Source organism: Alexandromys fortis, unplaced genomic scaffold, assembly GCF_014885135.2.
Source record: "Alexandromys fortis isolate MF-2015 unplaced genomic scaffold, M_Fortis_MF-2015_v1.1 scaffold_119, whole genome shotgun sequence".
Classification (NCBI taxonomy): domain Eukaryota; kingdom Metazoa; phylum Chordata; class Mammalia; order Rodentia; family Cricetidae; genus Alexandromys; species Alexandromys fortis.
This window is the reverse complement of record NW_026067991.1, coordinates 5,032,554-5,051,145: the sequence shown is the minus strand read 5'-3', so window position 1 is coordinate 5,051,145 and position 18,592 is coordinate 5,032,554. Positions and strand designations below refer to the sequence as shown.

Sequence of the window (18,592 nt, the reverse complement as noted above, 5' to 3'; positions counted from 1 at the left end):
CCCCCCCATCTGCCCACAGCGTGCCTGCTCCTCCATCCCTACTCCAACCCCAACTCACGACAGTCTCACTGGGTGAGAAGAGAACTTTGGCCCCCACCTGCACCACCACAGCTCTCACTCACCCGGCTTTGCCACCAGCCTCCATGTGGTTGGCCAGTGTGACATCATTAGACCACACGTCGAACTGCCACTTTCGGAGACCAAGGACGCCGCAGTGTACTCTCCCGCTGTGAATTCCCACACGCATGTTCACGTTCACCCCCGTCACCTCCCGGACCAACCTGGAGATGGAGCAGGGGTAAGGCTGGGAGAGGGTCAGGGGCTAGGCACACAAAGCAGGGGTGAGGCTGAAAAGAAGGTCTGGGGTGAAAAGGGAGTTGGGAGGGACAGGGGTCAGGTGCCTTTCTTTCTGACCTCATCTAACCTGAAAGGGGACTGGCAGCAGGTGTTTGGTTGCTTGTTCAGAGGAACCAGAAGTGCTGTTTCTGTCTCGGCCATAAGGTGGCAGTGTGCTGCGCAGTAACCTGAAGCAACACCCCCCCACACACACACACACCCACTACCTCCATTGCCATTGCCACTGTCAATTAGATAGACTGCTCAGAAAATCATAAATGTACTGTAGTGCTCTCTTGAGTCCATGGGGGAGATGTGGTCACCCTGAACCCCAATCATGCAATGCTCTGGAGGCAAGGGAGACTGGAACGCTTTTCCCAAATATCGATTGATTGGATTTAATGCCATTGCTCCCCTCTCGAGGTTAGCAGGACATAGGAGACGGGCGTTTCCATGGGTTCCATGGAGGTGGGGGTAGGGGTGGGGTCATGACTGTATGATGACATAGGAAGAGGTGAGTCTGGGACAGTGCAGGGAACTAGGTTGCTCCTTGAACTACAAGTCATCGGTAGTCCAAGCCACAAGCACCAGCATAGGAGTAGGGCTCACAGTCTGCTTAGGGTCTGCAGAAAAAGGTTTAGGATTTGAGGAAGAGGAGGTACACAGTTTGCACTTTAGAAACTAGCCTTCCGTGACACTCAGCAAGCGGTGGTCTAACTTGGTATGGTGGGCAGGCTCGCCCCACCAGGACCACTTCCAATCTCACCTGTCAGATCACCTGCCCCCCACTCTGCCCAACTGCAGGAAAGACTCGGGGCTCCCTCATTTCTCTCGTTCTGGGGTCAAGTCGTCAAGCATTAGTGCTGGAGCAGTCCCTTTTGTCCGAGGTGTCTGTGGACACCTCGTTTTATTGTTTCTCTTTTCTCGGGAGCTACCTGCTTTGCAAGGCTTCTCAGTCCTCTCCGTGGAATCAGCCACTCCTCCCTATCTGTGTGTCTGGTTGACACACCGGCTATCAGTGCAGAGGGTACCAGGCCTCCCCTCTTAGCACTGGCTGTATCCAGGGCATGACTGTGTAGCTGAGTCAGGCAGGAGACAATCAGGAGAAGCTACTGTGCCCCCAAATGGGTCTAACCCCCTTCCTGGCCAGCCACTCTGACCTCTGACCTTACTTTTACTTTCATACAGGCTATTTCTAAAGCGCAAAGTTACCGAACACCCTCCCTGAACCAACCCCTAGCTGGTAATCTCATTGAGGTTTTCAATGACGAAGGGCTCCTTCTAGGGACACAGCAATCATGTCTGTCCCTGGCTCCTTCTGCTATTGCTCAGAGAAAGATGCATTATCTATGCTTGAACCTCAAGAGATCTCTTTAGCCCACAAGAGCCTAACTCTCCCACCTGGGAGGACATGGAGCTAGTGCGCTTTACGTCGGGTCTGGGGTTGTGAGAAGTGGTAAGGGTTTTGAGGACAGGCCACTGACTCAGACACGGCCACTCCTGAATGCTCTCCCTCTGCCTCCTCCACCAAGGAAAGCAAGGAGCCCCGGGAGCCGGGATGAAGGCTGAGGTACAGACCTGCCCACCAGCCTAGCAGGGGGCCCTGGGTGCATCACACCACTGCCCTGCCTCCATCAGTCACTACCCAGACTGTGGGTTAGTTCCCTGGAATGGATAAAGCCCGGAGGAAGGCACTTACGAGATGGCTTCGATCATGTCCAGGCCCATCTCCACACAGCAGTGGGCGTGGTCGGCCCTGGCTTCAGGCAGCCCCGAGACGCAGTAGTAGCAGTCCCCAAGGATCTTAATCCGTAAACAGTGATTCTCCTGGAAAAGCAAATTAGTTTTAAGAATCCAAACTCGTGGGAAAGAAGAGTGGGAGGGAAAGAATTGAGAAACCAAGAACCACCCGTGCCTCGAGTGAGCTGCCTTCTAGAGAAGCGGCCACAGCCGCAGTGTCGGCTATTGGAAGCAGTGGGACATGGGCGATAATGGCTAAGGGACAGCACTTCCAAGCCTAGGAGCCCCCCCACCCCCTTTGCTTGGGCTAGCATCTCTGGTCCCACTCCTTACCCTGGGAGCATACCCCTGATTCTTGCCTGATTCTTACAATTCTATCAAAAATTTTGAGACTTCATATATATATATATATGAATATATAGACTAAAGCCAGAAGAAGTGAGCTTGAGCCAGAAACCCATCTGACCCTCAGCCTGCCGAGATGCTTATCAAAAGGAATGTTTGGCTATGCCAGCAAACACATGACTGCCGAGAAGTGAGCAGAGCTCAGCACCTGTGGCCACTGCCATCACTTGGAGACAGGTGGCACCGGGCATGGAGGCGGGTCACCACCAATGCCTAGCTGAGAGGGGCTCCGTTAGTCATCAGTTACTCTAGCTGCTTGAATCTGACTCTGTGCTTCTCCATGAAGCTGGGACAGTGAGGGGCGGGTGCTCGTGAGGTGCCTCTGTCCACCTTGTTCAAGCTCAGTGATGAGAGGCTACCCGTCTAGCGCCCTCAGTGGCCCCAGAAAGCCCCTGGGCACAGTAGACTCTCCTCCACATTTTGGCCTGACACCCTGTCTATAAACAGGGCTGTGCTCTAAGCCAGTGGACACTGTAGTAGGTGGCTACTTACATGGTGCGACTCTACAAAGGCCCATTCTGGAGAAGAATGAGCGAAAACAGAGACCAACTGAATGAATGTCTTGGTTGCCACTCCCTGCTATAAGGTGTCACTTCCGGTTTTGGGTCCAAGTGCTGGCGAATCCCTTTCTGGAGACCTTTAGGGAAGGCACTCAGCTGCTTACAAGCTAGCTGGAGAGTCAGATGTGGCCTCCCATCCCTCCAGCCAACTTCAGCAAGAATGCAGCTACATGGTACCTGATTCGCCCCAGGGAAACTGAAATTTCACTGGGGGCTTGGACACTATACCCTGCAGGCAGGCATGGAGACAGCCCCTTCAGACTACCTCCCAGCCAGGGATCATGTCTCTCTCTTTGCTGCCAGAGAAGGTGTGGGACATCAGGACACATTCTGCAGCCTGACTGATGTCTCTACCCATCACAGGTGCCCAACACCAGTTTCCACCAAGCAGAGTACAGACCTGGATTAATGTCTTCAACCTCCAAGCCCTCCCCTAACAGCCCAGGCCAGGCAGGCCACGCTCTGGCCCACACTCAGGGTGACTCACCGCAGCCAACTTGTCAAAGCGGGCGAAGAGCTCATTGAGGGTCATGACCAGTTCCTGGGCAGTACACTGGGATGCCAGGCTAGTGAAACCCTCGATGTCAGCAAACAGGATGCTGGGAGACAGGAGGCAAAGGAAGGCTTGCTATAAACTGGATGTCTGTGCCCCCCCACATCCATACAGTAAATCCTAGTGCCCACTGCAGGGGTTGTAGCAGCAAGGCCTTGGAAGGATGATCAGCCCATGAGGGTGGGGCCCTGTGAATGGGATTAGTGCCTCCATAAGGAGGAAGAACAGGAGAGCTTGCTTCCTGGCTCTGCTGCCATGAGAAGATTCTGAGAAAGGGCTGGAAGACGGCCCTCACCAGACCCAGCCATGCTGACACCATGGACTTGGACTTCCAGCCTCCAGAAGTGGGAGACAGTTGTCTACAAGCCCAGGGTGGCCCCTCTCACTGCAGCCTAGACAGACTGAGACAGGACTTTGCTGGGGAATAACGCTGGGGATAAATCCAAGGACCTTGGGAGTACCTCAGGCGCTAGGATGGCTATAGGCTCCAAGAGTCCTGGGGGTGGTTTGTCTTAGTTAGGGTTTCTACTGCTGTGCTAAAACACAAGGGGCAAAAGCAACTGGGGGCAGAAATTTCTTCTTGCAAATCTCATAGCACACTCTGTCACTGAGGGAAGTCAGGGCAGGAACTCAAGGCAGGAAGCTGGGGCAGGAACTGAAGCAGAGGCCATGGAGGAGAGCTGCTAAATGGCTTGCTCTCCATGGCTTCCTCAGTTTGCTTTATTATACAGCTCAGGACACCTACGCAGGGGTGGCACCCCCCATGGTGGGCCAGCCCCTCCCACATCAATCATTAATTAAGAAAATGCCCCACAGACTTGCCTGCAGGCCAGTCTTAAGGAGGCATTTCTCGATTAAGATCCCCTCTGCCCAGATGTGTATAGGTTCATGTCAGGTTAACAAAACCCAACCGGGAAAGAACTCCAAAGGGCTGCTGGGAAGGGGACGAGGGCACTGGCCTCTCCTACTATGGGGGATCCCTGATCCTGTTCCCTGAACTTTCTCTGTACCCTCATGCCCAGGCAGGAGGATGGGTGCAGAGGGAGTGGGCTTTTGAGAGCCCCCCACTCCCCAATCACCTTGCAGGATTGCCCCTGTTGACCCGAGAGCTGCCCCTATCATAAGGAGCCTGGGCATGCAGCCCTTTTTTACACTTGCTCTGGGAAGCACAGGCCAGAACAGAGCCCCAAAAGACTCTCACTTCCCAGTCTCAAGAAGACCTCAATCAAGCCTGCCACTCCAGGGAAGACCTTTGGAAGGACAGACTGAAAGATGATCAGGGAAGAGCGGAGGTAGACCCTCCTCCCCAACCCCTCCCCCCCCCACACACACACACACACTCGCCATCACCAGGAAGTCCCCTGCTCCTCCTGCAGGGGCCCCCAGCCTCACCATCCACGGCTGTTATCAGCCACACCAGCCAGTTATGGCTCTTTTGTCCATTCTTGTTTCCCCTGTCCTTTAGTTTGAAAAATCTCTTTTCCTTCAAAACAGACCACAAGAGAGAGGGCCTCAAGACCAGGGTGTATAAGGGCCCCTACTTGTTTGGTTCCTTAAGAGGGACACAAAAATATTCTAACTCTTTAGGACTGAGCTGCTTCTGGTAGACAAGCCCTGAGCCCTCTAGAACCTAGGAGTTCATACACCAGAGCTAGGTCTCTGATCAGAAGTAGAGACCCCAGCGTGGTAGACCCTTTCCCTAAGTTTATATTCTCCCCAACACACCTTCCTGAGGCTTCAGCACCCATAGACATAGCTTCAAAATTAAGAATGCATAGCTAAATATATTTGGTAATTGTATTACAAATGTTTACTGGTATATGGAGCAGGTCTTTTATTATTTATATTTAAAATTTTAACTGTATGTGAGAATATGTATGCAGATGTTTATGTGTTCATACACACACACACACACACACACACACACTGGGTGGAGTGTGCATGAAATGGGTATCTTCCTCAACCGTTCTTCACCTTATTTTTGAGATCGGATTTCTGACTGAACCTGGAACTTGCTGATTTGCTAGGCTGACTGGCCAGCAAGCCCTGGCCCAGCAGCCTTGTGTCTCCTGCTCTTTATTGCTAGAATTGCAGGTGCGCACCATTTTGTCCGGCCTTTTGTATGGGGATCCAAACTCAGCCCCATTCCCCTACATACTTTATGAACTGAGCTATCCCCCAGCCCAGCTTTTTTATTTTTGAACATGACAAATTGTGACGGGTAATGGAGCACTAAGTTATGCGACACATGCAGGGTGGATCAAACGCAGGCAGAGTAACACACGCATTGCTTCAAGGAGTCAATGTTTCTCCCTCCCGATGAACTGACCTGCACCTTAGATGAAGCGTGACTTTTATCATGATGTTACCTGGGCCTTTCTGACCCTCACAGGGCTAGTCAAGTTCCAGCGACAGAGCAGCTTACCTCAGCGTGGACTTTTCACACGCAGACTAGCCAGGTGAGACTCCCCTCACCCTTGCAGACTCTGATTACGCTAGGGACAGTTAAGGGGTGCCTTGGGATAGCCCCCACACTCCAGTGGTCCCTGGAATTAGGTACACTAGTCAATCAAGAACTTCTCCCAACATCATTTTCCCTCCCAAGAAAGCACAACGGAGGTTCTGGCCTGCATTTTCCTTTCCTCCCCATAAGAAATACTTGATTATTTTGTGACCATATTTACTAGTTTAACTAACTTAATCATTTTTTAAAAAAGATATTTTTAAATGCACTGAAGCTGTGGGTGCTTTCTTTGCACCCAAGGCCCTAGATTCTATCTTCGGCAGCACAAAGTAAAATTATTTAATATATAATAATATATTCCTTTATGTTCCTGCATATTTTCACTTCTGTCACATAGCTATCCTATGAGGTTGGCACTTGCTTTTAAGAGAAGGAAATTAAAGCATAGAAATACTGAATCGTCATCCCAAGGCCACACAGACAACCTGGATGCCCATTCCAAGAGTACAACCAGTACATGTTATGTGGTCTGTCAGCCCCACAGTCCTCGGAGAATAAAAACAGCTGGTGCCCTGGCAATGACCAGGGGGGGCACTTGCCACAGCTGCTTACAAACCCACAGAGCAAACCATCAGGGTGCATGGTAACAGGCTGGGTTACCAGGAAAGACATCCTGGGATTTGGGCTAGGCTATCCAAGAGAAGAAACACAGAAACAGCTACCAGCCTCTGGGACAGAGACATTTCCATGTCTGGGATCCCCGTCCCCCAGCCTAGGCCTGTAGTGGAGACTGCAGGATAATGGCTGGAGTGAGTGAGAGACATGAGAGACAGGGATAAGGCATGCCACCTGCTGCAGACGAGAGAAGAAAGGTAGGGGCATCAGACAGCTGCCTCATGGACCGCCATGGCTGTGGGACTGCGGGGCCTCAGGAACCCTGGCACTTTTCCTACCTATAGAGATACCTCACTGCTCTGCCTAGAGGGAGGCCACCTGGCATGCTAGGCAACAGTGTGTCGCCCCTAATTTTGGTTCATCTTTCCCTCTTGTTTCTCAGACAGGGAGAAAGAGGGGTCTTTCTAATCTCTTCAAAGTGTTGGTTACACTTTTATTCAGGATTTTTTTTTTTCTCCTTAGAAACTAAAGCCAATGGCAACTGGGGTCAAGATCACTCGGGCACAGGTACAGCAAGCAGAGCCCCCCCCCCCATGCTACCATCTTGTTTTAACTGCAGATTCACCAGGCACCATGCTTACTGGTCCACCTGGGACTAAGACCCTAGTGTAGGAAAGAAAGCCCCCTAGCCCTGCAGAAGCAAGACAACCATGGGCCAGCTCCAAGCAGAGAAGAGAAGAGAAGGGGGGAAGTGTGGCCTCAGAAACATGAGGCAAACGTGTGTGATCTCAAAGATTCTTCAAAGCAAAGATCACTGAGCCACCCAGAGAGACAGGTCTCTGTCACCCAAGCAGCGTAAGGAAGGCTCTGGCCTGTTGGTCACTGCCCTCCACAGAAGACCGTGCCTGTTGCGGGAGCTCTGTTCTTACTGCTTTTAGATGAGCAGTCCTTGGACGCCAGACTCTGGGTTGGTGTCCCTTATGGTCCCCTGGGAAGCTTTCCTGTGGAGAGGTCTCAGAGCCCCTGCCCTGGGGATTCTAATTTAATCCGTCAGTGGTGGGACTCTGCTGTGGTTGTTTCATTGTTGTTGACCTATTTTATTTGAAGCTTCTCTGGTAGTTCTAATACGCAGCTCGAGAGGAGGACTGTTGCCCTAGCTTACATGGCACCTTCTTCACAGTATCATACCACCCTGATGTAGACATGTGACCCCTCATTTACATCCGCTGTCCTTCTCTCCCGCATCTCAGCCATGTTTAACCTGCCTCCATCTTGGTTGCCTTCAGCCAACTGTAGTCTAAAATCGTCCCAGGCAAACTCTAGAAAGAAACAGTTTGGGAGTTCCAAACGGCATTCCTTTCTAAGCAACGGGAGGGAATCGAGTCTTGTTCCATCCCGCTGAGTCTCCCCTGGGCCTGAGCCATCTCTGCGTGGCAGCGTGTCCACGCTGCATGTGCTACCTGCCTAGAGTTACAGCAGTAACTCAGTCGTCATCTCTGCCGTCAGTTCCACGGTCGTGATTATCACAGTGCCGTGTCCGGGCAGCCTCCTCTCACACTTCACGGGGGCTCCAAGGCACGTGACTGGAGGGGGTGTGCCAACAAGGCCACAGAGAAGCCGGGAATGTTCCTTTTGCTTTTTCCAGACAGGGTTTCTCTGTGTCACAGCCCTGATTGTCCTGGAACTCCATGTAGACCAGGCTGGCCTCGAACTCACAGCGATCCACCTGCCTCTGCCACCCTAGTGCTGGGATTAATGGCGTGGACCCCACACCTGGCTACAAATATTCCATTTAAAAAGTGAAAAAAAAGTACAAGTTTATTTAGTTTAGTAGAACAGTAAAAACATTGCCCAGGCAGGGTTCTAGGGTGTCTGCTAGAAAGTCTAACCAGGCCTCTCTGGGGGGTCCAGGAAATTACCCTTCAAGTATAGGTGGAGCACAGCACACAATACTTTGGCTATGTGTTTCTTATTCTGTCTTTCTCTACTTTTTTTTTTTTCCAGAAATGTGAACTCTTTGAGGGGAAGGGTCTCATTTCACCACTGTATCCCAGTCCCTACAAAATTTGCAGCCACAGGACTGACAGACTGGGGACTGGCTCTTGGCTTGACCAACCCCCAATTTGGCACCTACATCATAGGTGCCCATGTTAGATAAAGGACTGCCATTACAAAGTAGCTTAAACACTGGAGAGATGTACACTCCCTACAGTTCTGGGCCTGGAAGTCTGAGCTCAAGGTGCTGGTGGGGCGAGGGCCACATCCCCCCTGAGATTTGTGTTTCTGGGGTGCCCGTTCATTTTTGATATTCCTAAACCAGAGACTGCAATGCTCAGAGCGCCACCTTTAGTGTCTGTGCCATCACACAGCCCTTCCCTCTTCTCATGACAACACGAGCCATATTTATACGACAAGTGTGAGCTTACCATAACCTATAGGCTTTATGGGTCTCCTCTAGCAATCTCTTTTACCTGTGGGGATCTGTCCCAAAGCCCTTCACGCACAGCTGAGGCCATGGCTAACACAAAACCTGTGCTGTATCTCATACACACATGCAATAAAGTTTCACTTAGGACTTAGACATGTCAAGAGGATAATGAAAGAAATAGGACAATTGTAACAATATACTGTAGCAACAGGTATGGGAATGTTGATGTGGGAGTGATTTCTTAATAATAAAGAAACTGCCTCGGCCCTCATAGGACAGAAAATTAGGTAGGCGGAGTAGACAGAAGAGAATTCTGGGAAAAAGAAGCTGAGTGAGTGAGTCGCCATGGTTCTCCCGCTCCAGACAGACGCAGGTTAAGATCCTCCCTGGTAAGCCAGCTCGTGGGCTACACAGAATATTAGAAATGGGTTAGAACAATATGTAAGAGCTAACCAATAAGAAACTGGAACTAGCCGGGCCAGGCAGTGTTTGAAAGAATACAGTTTCGATGTAATTATTTCTGGGTATAAACTAGCCATGCGGGCGGCCGGGTGCCGGGGACGNCTAAACTAACCCAAAGCAACATTTTAGATAAGGAGGTCAGTTCACAAGTACTATAGACAACACTTATCTCCTAGGGAGACACAATTCAGCCCATAGCAGTGCCTGATGCTTATTTACTGGAAGGGAGAGAATGCCCACAACTTCCAGGAAAGCTAGAGCACAAATTGTGAACTCCCCCTTCTGCCTCACAGGGCCTCCTAGGATCCCAAAATATCACTTCAGAGAGGAGCCTGTGAAGCTTGTGGGGGTCCCTCACAAAACCAGCATGGTTACCAGGGACAGAAGATACTGTGTGGTTATCACCAGGGAGGCTTAGAAACCCGAGACTTCTCCAACTGCTGGCATACTGGGAGGGGTCTCTATGGCTCTCTCAGCTCTTGGGGATGCAGAGAGTGTAGGTCACCCACAGTCATCCAAGAGTCATGCCAAGCACATTTTAACCTGGGTTGGGAGAATCTCATACAAGGTCTCTGAGGTCCCAGCTCTGATCCCGGAAGCCACTCTGGCCCTTCCATGGAAACTGGCAACTGCGCCCTCATTCGCCCGTTGAGAGGCCTCTGTTCTGTGGGAGGATTTTGCTTTCAGACTGTCCCTTATGAAGGCTGCTATGCTTCATAGGGTCTCCCCAACACAGACCATCTCTTCTGCCCACCTGGCTTTCCTGGCTGTATCCCTGGGGATTCTAAAGCCAGTTCACAGCCCAGCACCAGGCCTAGAGAAGCAGAAAGATGTTGGCTCATACATCAGCTCATTTGAGCCCTCCTCTTGACACACTAGTGGGTCCTTGGAGCGACTAGACACTGGGGACGGGCCCACATGGGGGATACTTCCCTAACGATCTGTCCTCTGTCACTCCCTAGCTAGCCTGACTGCCACTCCAGAGGCACAAGTGTGGGGCATGTCACCAATTACCACTGTAGGCCCTCTGTAGCCCTGCTCTGCCCGCAGGCATTTCCTTACACTCAACCCCTCTTCCTGCCAATAGGCCTGTGACTTATGAGTTGTCAGCATTTGGCCCAGCTCCTACACACAGGGCCACATCCTGCAGCATCGCTGGGCACTCAGGACTGGGTGGGCTGGCAGTGCTAACGGCTGTGCCTGAAGAGTCCCAATCCCTGGAGCCTCATCCAGATCCAGGCTATGGAAGGAGGGACAGGAAAGAAGTGTGGTAAAGTTTCAGTCCACCTCTAAGGATGCTGGCAGCACCCTGGGGTGGTTAGGCCTGTGTAGGAAGCCATTTCTTTGTGTCCAACAGAGATGCCCCTGAAGCACCCACCCTTGATCTCCTCCACATCACCCAGCCTGGACAGACACTTGAGTTTGTGGCTTTGTTGGGTAAAGGGGAGCAAAGAGTCATTCACATCCACTGGGTGAGTTGGCACTACCAGGTGTGAGGAGTTGACACGGGGCTTTTTTTTTCAACAGACTTTTTTAAATGAGTCGGCATCAGTCAGAATTACCCTAGGCACAGGCTGGAAAGGAAAGGGGGGGGGTGACCTAGGCGAGGACACCAAATACTAGTGCCCAATGCCATCAAGGCGAGAATCTGCCCAGGTGGCCATAACCTCTCCACCCTGGCAGGAACAGGGACATCACTTCGGTAAGTGAGGTCCAAGAGGAGAAGTTGGGGGACCTCAGATCAAGGCATATCCCATAATCCACTTTGCTAGCAAGCCTTTGGGCCTCCTGCAAACCCCAGGCCAGCCCATAATCACATCTCCTCCTTACCACGCAAGCAACGGAGCCTGGCGGTGCCTGTGGACCCTCGTTCAGGAATGTGAGAGGCTCGGAAAAACGCCCTCCACAGGAGAGGCCCACAGAGGAGGCTGCACCAAACCCCAGCAGCAGTCAACCCGATCTGCGTGAATTCCTTTTCTTTTCTACACCGCCTACATTTTCCAATTTCACTACAAAGCACAGGCCTTTATATAATAAAATGTTTATGTTTGAAAAGGCAGAAAGCAAATCACTCTTTCTCTTTCAGAACCCGATTCTGACCCACTCATCTTCACGATGCCTTCCTCGACTAAGCCCACTCAGAATAATCCTCATGTCTGAATTCTTAGTAGGATCCGACCCACGGGTCACACCTGTTTGTACTTGTCTCCGAAACACAGCCCAGCGTGCTCAGCCATCAGAGCCTCTCTCCCCCCTCTCCTCCCCCTTTCCTGGCTTGCCAGAGCCCCGATTTCTAGAGCTGAGAGCTAAGCCCTTGCTGATTGCTGGCTCCATTCCCCATTGGTCCTTATACTGTGTCCCAACACAAATGTGGGCCTTTTGTGAACCCCAGACAAGGAGAGAGCGGAGCCCCTGAGCAGGTGCCGTCAGGAAGGCTGGAGTACAGAAACCTGTGTGTGTGTGGGGGGGGGGTTCCTTAAAGAAAAAAAAAAATCAGACCAGTTTACCACATGAGCCAGCAGCCCCACTTCTGTACGTATACCCAGACAACCAGAAAGCAGAGGTATGAATAATATTTGTTCACCCATGCACACAGCGGCATCACTCACAAAGGTAAAGCTGCCCGAGGGGCATCCCAGGAAGAGATGGCGCGAATGTGGCGTACTCAAAAGGCATCTTACTCGGCCTCAACAGGGGAGAAAACCCTGACGAATGCCACAACCTGGTTGAACCATGAGAACATTACATCAGGTGAGCCAAGCCAGTCATCAAAAGCACAAATTCTGGAGTTCTATTTATATGAGATCTCTAGAATAATCAAACTGCTGAGGACAGAAAGAAGAAAAGCAGTTCCTGGAGTGGGGGTCTGGGGGCACAGGGACGTGTTTAACAGTTATAGTTCCAGTTTGGGGACGACAGCACTGGAGGCAGGGGCGGGTGCACAACACGAACGTAGCTAATGCCACTCACAAGGTTGGGTTTTAAGCATACCATCTTATGCTAGATCAGTCTTTTAAAAGGTTTATCATCTATTTATATGTATATACATATGTTGGTATGTACATGCACATATGTGGGTATGTACATGAGCATGTGGTTGTCCATAGAGGTCAGAAGAGAGGGTTGGATCCCCTGGAGGTAGAGTTATAGGACATTGGGAGCTACCAGATGTGGGTGCCAGAAACTAAATTCCAGCCTTTCACAAGAGCAGCAAGGTCTTCATCACAGAACCATCTCTCTAGTATATATGTATACATACACACACACACACACACACACACACACACACAAAGTAAATAAGAGGTCCAACCCAAGTGGCTCCCAACTCACCGCTCCCACAGCCCTCTGCTCAGCTCTTACGTTCCCATGAGGACTAGATACTTCGTAATAGTGCCCTTTTAATAGCATCACCTGGCACATAATAGGATCTCAGTAATTGTTTATAGGCAGAGACCATTTGCAATCATAATTGGTATTGAATAGAGTTGTGCATACTTCCAGCATCAGGTTTGAGATGCCCATGGTCCACTCTTCAGATGGCTAAGGATGGACTGGAGGTTGGTTCTTTCCACACCCTGCCCCCAGTAGGCACATTCCATCCATGGGTATCTAAGCATCTCAGACATGGTCCATGATCATTATAATTCAGAACCACACCACATGGTGGCTGAGCCAGACACTAAAGCAACCTAGGGAATGCAGCCATGTCCTTGAAGGAGACAGGAGAGACGATAACCTTCAAAGGGGAAAGAAATTAGAGAGAGGGGGGCCTGGATGAAAGAGGAGGCATGTAGGTCATTTCCACAGCACTTAACAGGGAGCTTGCATATGACCTCATTCACAGCCCAGGCTGGGCAGCCCTTCTGCTGAACCTCGTGGGTACCAGCAAATGAAACAATGAGGCTCAGATTCAGTATCCCACATGAAACTTCCGAAGTGGGGATATAAAGATGGGAACTGGGGCAGAGGCAAGTTACCTCGGAAAGAGTATACTTCCCCAGCAGGGATCTGCACCCCCTAGGGGTGGTGACCTTTCACCCCTTTCTACAAGGAAGAATCTGGACCAGTCCTAACCATTCTACCATCTAACAACCTTATATCCTAAGGAACACCAGTGTGAGGGGAGTCAAGTGGGGTTCACCTTCATTCATTAGGACCCACCATGGAAGTCAGGAGAGCCTGGCATTCTCTGTCCCCCGGCCTCTGGAGTAGTGGATTACCACCTGATCTTTAAGCCAGGTTGGCAGTCTCCACGGACATCAGAACATGGATTACTAAGCAGGCTGGGGGCTTTCCAGGCATGTACCCCTAACGTTGTTTCTCCCAACACTGGGCACCTTCGAGTTGACTGCCAGAGATGGAACATACACTAACTTCAAGCATCCCCAGGAGTGGCACGGACCTCTCAAGTGCCTCTGGGGACAGCAGAGATCTTAATTTCAAGTCACCTTCAGAGAGAGTGCCCCTTAGCTCCCAGCCATGCTCCCTGTCTCTACTGCGTCTTGGCGTGAAGCTTGTGACTGCACAGATTGGGCGGTACCAGCACTAAACAGACGAATGAGCCCACACATCTATCCCCAGGTTACAGCTGAGAAAACAAGGTGACTGTCCACAGTCCCAGTTCCCAGCTGACAGGGCCGGGATGTGTGCCGCTCTGCTCCATGCGGACACTTGTCCTGCTCCACTCCAGTGACCTGGGTGTCTGCATCTTCCTATACTGTGTCTTCTTCCCCTAGCCCAGTGGTTCTCAGCCTGTGGGCCGTGACCCCTGTGGGGGTTGAATGACCCTTTCACGGGGGTCATCTAAGACCATCAGAAAACACAGATATTTACATTATGATTCATAATCATAGCAAAATTACCGTCATGAAGTAGCAATAAAATAATTTTATGGTTGGGGGTCACCACAACAAAAGGAACTGTATTAAAGGGTCACAGCATTCAAAGGGCTGAGAACCAATGCTCTGGCCCCTCTGAGTCCTGATGTCCCCGTAGGAGTGGAAGCACTCTCTGAGCCTCCAACCACAGGGGCTGACATAGCTCATCTGTCAGCACTCATCAGACAGGAGCGGCATCTGGGACCTCATGCCACAGTCAGTGGTAGCCCAGGACCAAAGCATTCTTCAAAGTCCTTGCTCAGTCTCAGCTGGCACCCCAGGAGCTGCATGTTATGGGGTTGATTTACTTTCTTTGTGGCCTTGCTCTTGTTGGGGGCAGAGAGCGGCATGCCATCACCCTCAGTAACTGTTACAAGTCTGCAGAGAATTGAGGAATGTGACTCACCCTTGCCCTCTCCAGCTAAGAACACGGGGCTTCCTCTGTTGATTACAGGCCAGATAACAACCCAGAAAACAACAGCAACGATCGCAGCTCCTGAGTGCTGCACACTGAGACACCAGCACAGCTCTGCACCGTCTCACAGCATCCCAACCAATCTCGAGACGTCTGCTATTCTATGTGCAGACGAGGAAGCAGGTTCAGAGGGGTGCAGTGCCTTGTTCACACAGTCAGTACTCAGCAGAGACCCCAGAACCCAGGCCTAATCTCTGCACCTCTTGGTTTCTCTGAGCCTGGCCCTGGTGTGTTTTTAAACTAGGAGGCCCACCAGCACTACTAGTCTAACCTGACGTCCTCTTCAAATATGAGACTAGAGTGAGCATGCGCCTCTTCCCAAGGCTACATCCAGGCTAGGACCCTAGGAAGGGACCCAGCAGGACGTTTGTATGACTGTGGCACCCTAATCTCTGATGTATGCTATAGATTCTAGCCCTCCCTGAGAACTTTAGATTCTGCCCCCTTAAGCACCACAGCATCTTCATTTTTCTCTCCTTCTCTTTGCTGATCGCTGTTCTCAATCTGGCTCATGCTAAATAGAAACATGTCCACTGTGACAGAGGCCTGACTTGTGCCTTGTTGATACTGAGATACCTCTGCGACTTTCCTTTTAATCACTGCAGGGCCACTGCTGGAAGCAGGTGCAATGGTACCCAGAACAAGGGTCATCCCTTGAGATTATGACTGTGAACTGAGCAGGTCTGGGTACTCTCTGAGCAAGCCTCTTTGCTGGAGGGCTGGGGCTGAGGACCCATGCCAGGCTGTTTCTCAGAGCAGATTTCCTTCCAGATTATCTGTGCCGACATCAGTGGAAGCCACAGGATGCTCTGCTGAGCTCAGAGTAGCTAAAGAAGGCACCTTTGTCTCTTTCCAGGGACATGGTCGGGAAGATAGAGAGAGGAGCTCAGGACCCAGCTCCAACATGTTGGGGCCACGTGTGGAGCACCCCCTTCCCATCTAAAACCCAAGCCTCTTGCATCTGTCCTAACAGGCAGGGAAAGCTATTACTTCCAATGTCCCTAGACAGAGACCTCAGATCATAGAAGGACCCTGGGATGCCTCAGTCATATGATTGAACACACACACGATATTATATAACACACACACATCTCTCCCTCTCTCTCCTCCCAAGAGCTCTCCAAACTTCCTTTCAGAGTTCTTGCCCAAACCCCTCTACCTAGGTACAGAAACATATATTCGAAGTCAAAAGGTCAAAAATCTTGCTGGGGACAAGCATCCCTCTTAGCCAGTGTGGTCCATAGATAAAGAGTAAATCTCGGGGGCTGGAGAGATGGCTCAGGGGTTAAGAGCACTAGCTGTTCTTCTAAAGGGCCTGAGTTCAATTCCCACCAACCACATGGTGGCTCATAACCATCTGCAATAAGATCTGGTGCCCTCTTCTGGCCTGCAGGCATACATGCAGTCAGAACACTGTATAGATAATAAGTAAATAAACCTTTAAAAAAAAAAGAGTAAACCTCGGGGCCTCCGTTTCCTAGTCTGTACAGTGGGGATGATAACGTGACATTTCACACCCGAGGACAGGCAGAGGAACCTGCATGCCGTCTGCTTCCCAGGGCTCATGTCCATTAGCCACGTGGCAGGCAGCCATCTTGGTGCTGCCTGATTCGGAGCGTGGGTGGCTTATGGGGAAGCTTCAAAATCCACCCCCAAACAGACCACAGATGTGTGGTGCAGTCTACACTTGCCCCTCACAGCCTTGGCCTTTGAGTTTTAAGAGACAGGTGGGAGGGGCCCTTAATGAATGCAGAAGGGTCATCGCAGACTTCAGAGCACATCCAGAAGCTAAATGGCTCAGCTGGTTCTACAAGCAAATCACAGTGTTGTGTTCCCCCTCCGTCCCCGCCGACAGCCATAGTGGGGGCAGTTTGCCTGATCCAATGGCTCCCTTCACTGAAAACAGCCCATGCCTCCCACGAGCCTCTTCACTCAACCTCAGAGGACTCGTGCCTTAGGAGAGAGAAGGTAACTTTCCCGAAGCTCACAGTGGCTCCTTTCCTGGGCATACTGGAGAATTACCAGGCTCTTAGGAGCCACGGTGGATGAAGGCCACCTGTGTTGCTTACGTCCCTGTGGAACTCATAAGCAGATTTTGCACTCTATTAACCTACATCTGTTTGCACATCCCTGCTGTCAGCGGCTCTGCCTAGGGAGGCAGCCAACGTGCAGCAGAGGCAAAGTGGGCTCCGGAGCAGGCTGGGTTTACCATACTGGCTTGGGGGGAGGGGGGGCTTCAGCACTGGTCTCAATCCAACTGGATCTCTAAGTTAGGAACGCTGTTTGTGTTCCCGGTAGAGATGTCAAAGGATCAATGGCAAGATGGGCGATGCCTGGGACAGTGGCTCGTACACACAAGCTTAGAGGGCATGCAAGAGGCTGGTGAAGGGGACTGTAATAAGGGTGACACCAGGGTCCATGTCCATGTGTTCTATCTTTGTCAGGTGAGCGGTTCCCCTGAAAGCGGGTCCGCTTCTTTTCTCCCCTCCTTTCTCTAGTCTCTCTTACAGTCTTGCTGCCTACTTCATACCCTGGCAGGAAGTTAAACAGTGCTAATTCCCCAAACAGACAAAGGGCAGAGCTGGCCTGCTCCACAGCACTGGGCCACCCCGATAGGCTGAGCCCAACCCCCACCCTCCGTGAGGCTGTCTTCACCAGGGTCCAGTTCCCCCACCCTGCCCTCACCCCTACCTCACATTGTCATGCTTCTGGATGTAAATCTTGTGGAACATCATATCCTCCTGCTTGACGTTGATATCTGCTTTCATCTCCATGGCAACATGACGGGGAAGGACAGACAGCAGGAGACGCTCCTGCAGAGGGAAGCAGATGAGCCAGTCACCGTTCCTTCCACATCTCTGGCCGGTCCCCTCTCATCCATACCCATGCCCCCGGGTGCAGGGCACAGGAGGACCTCCAAGGCTCTTCCGAGAACCACGGAACTAGAACCAGTGTAAGAGGAGGGAGCAGCAGGAGTCACGCCCCAGGATTCTCTGGGATACCTCCTGGTTCATCACCCATCTTGCCTCCATTCTACTCTGGGAAAAGCACTCCGGGTGGAGCCTTGACGATCAAGCAGCTTGGGTTAAAACCTTAAAAACTTGGGTGGCCTTGGCCAAACTACTGTTGACAGCGTTAGCCGGACCCATCCAGACGTCGAGTATTTACAGATGTCTACTACGTGCCACGCAGCAGTCTGGGTGTGAGAATCAGAGCCATGCGCCTACAGGCAGGCCCCCCCCCCCCCTGGAGGCCAGGAGCAGGCCTAGGCTAGAACTGCTGTCGTTAGAGAAGGCCTAGGAGCCTGCAGAGCCTTTCAATACCACTGGGAGACAGTGGCCCAGGAACAAGAGAAAAGAGAGTTAACTTTGAGGAAGCAAGAGAAGCTAAAGCCAGTCATATAAGGGAGGTGGGAGAGAGCAGGGACAGGGGACAGGGCCACATCGTGCCAAGTCATGTCAGCTGCTTATAGAGCCTGGACTTCACTCAATTCCTGAGTTTTCCTCCGTGGTCTGTTCTGTGCAGAGTGGCTCTATCTGAAGGCCACAGCCTTGGCTCTGGACTAAGCCCTCTGCCAGGCTCACACACTTAAGTACTCTCCTCTCAGGCCTTCCGTTCCAGCTGCCCGCAGCCCTCTGCCTCTCTCCTGCACATCATTCTGCACTGAATTCTGTGTA

At 51.5% G+C, this 18,592-nt stretch overlaps 1 protein-coding gene and 1 long non-coding RNA gene across 4 annotated transcripts in view; one reads left to right on the top strand and one right to left on the bottom strand.

The window, feature by feature from the left end:
* The window catches only part of LOC126512153 (uncharacterized), a 27,194-nt gene extending 27,046 nt beyond the window's left edge, over positions 1-148 (top strand). For all 3 annotated transcript variants that reach the window (XR_007594929.1, XR_007594924.1, XR_007594930.1), the window contains one exon: positions 20-148. This is a non-coding gene — a long non-coding RNA (uncharacterized lncRNA). The remainder of the gene's footprint in view (positions 1-19) is intronic.
* The window catches only part of Adcy5 (adenylate cyclase 5), a 149,378-nt gene that overhangs the window by 32,075 nt on the left and 98,711 nt on the right, over positions 1-18,592 (bottom strand). Inside the window, exons 3-6 of the mRNA XM_050159706.1 lie at positions 17,607-17,728; positions 3,529-3,640; positions 2,036-2,163; positions 123-281 (exon numbers count right to left, since the gene is read on the bottom strand). Coding sequence (XP_050015663.1) covers positions 123-281; positions 2,036-2,163; positions 3,529-3,640; positions 17,607-17,728 — 521 coding nt within the window. The remainder of the gene's footprint in view (positions 1-122; positions 282-2,035; positions 2,164-3,528; positions 3,641-17,606; positions 17,729-18,592) is intronic.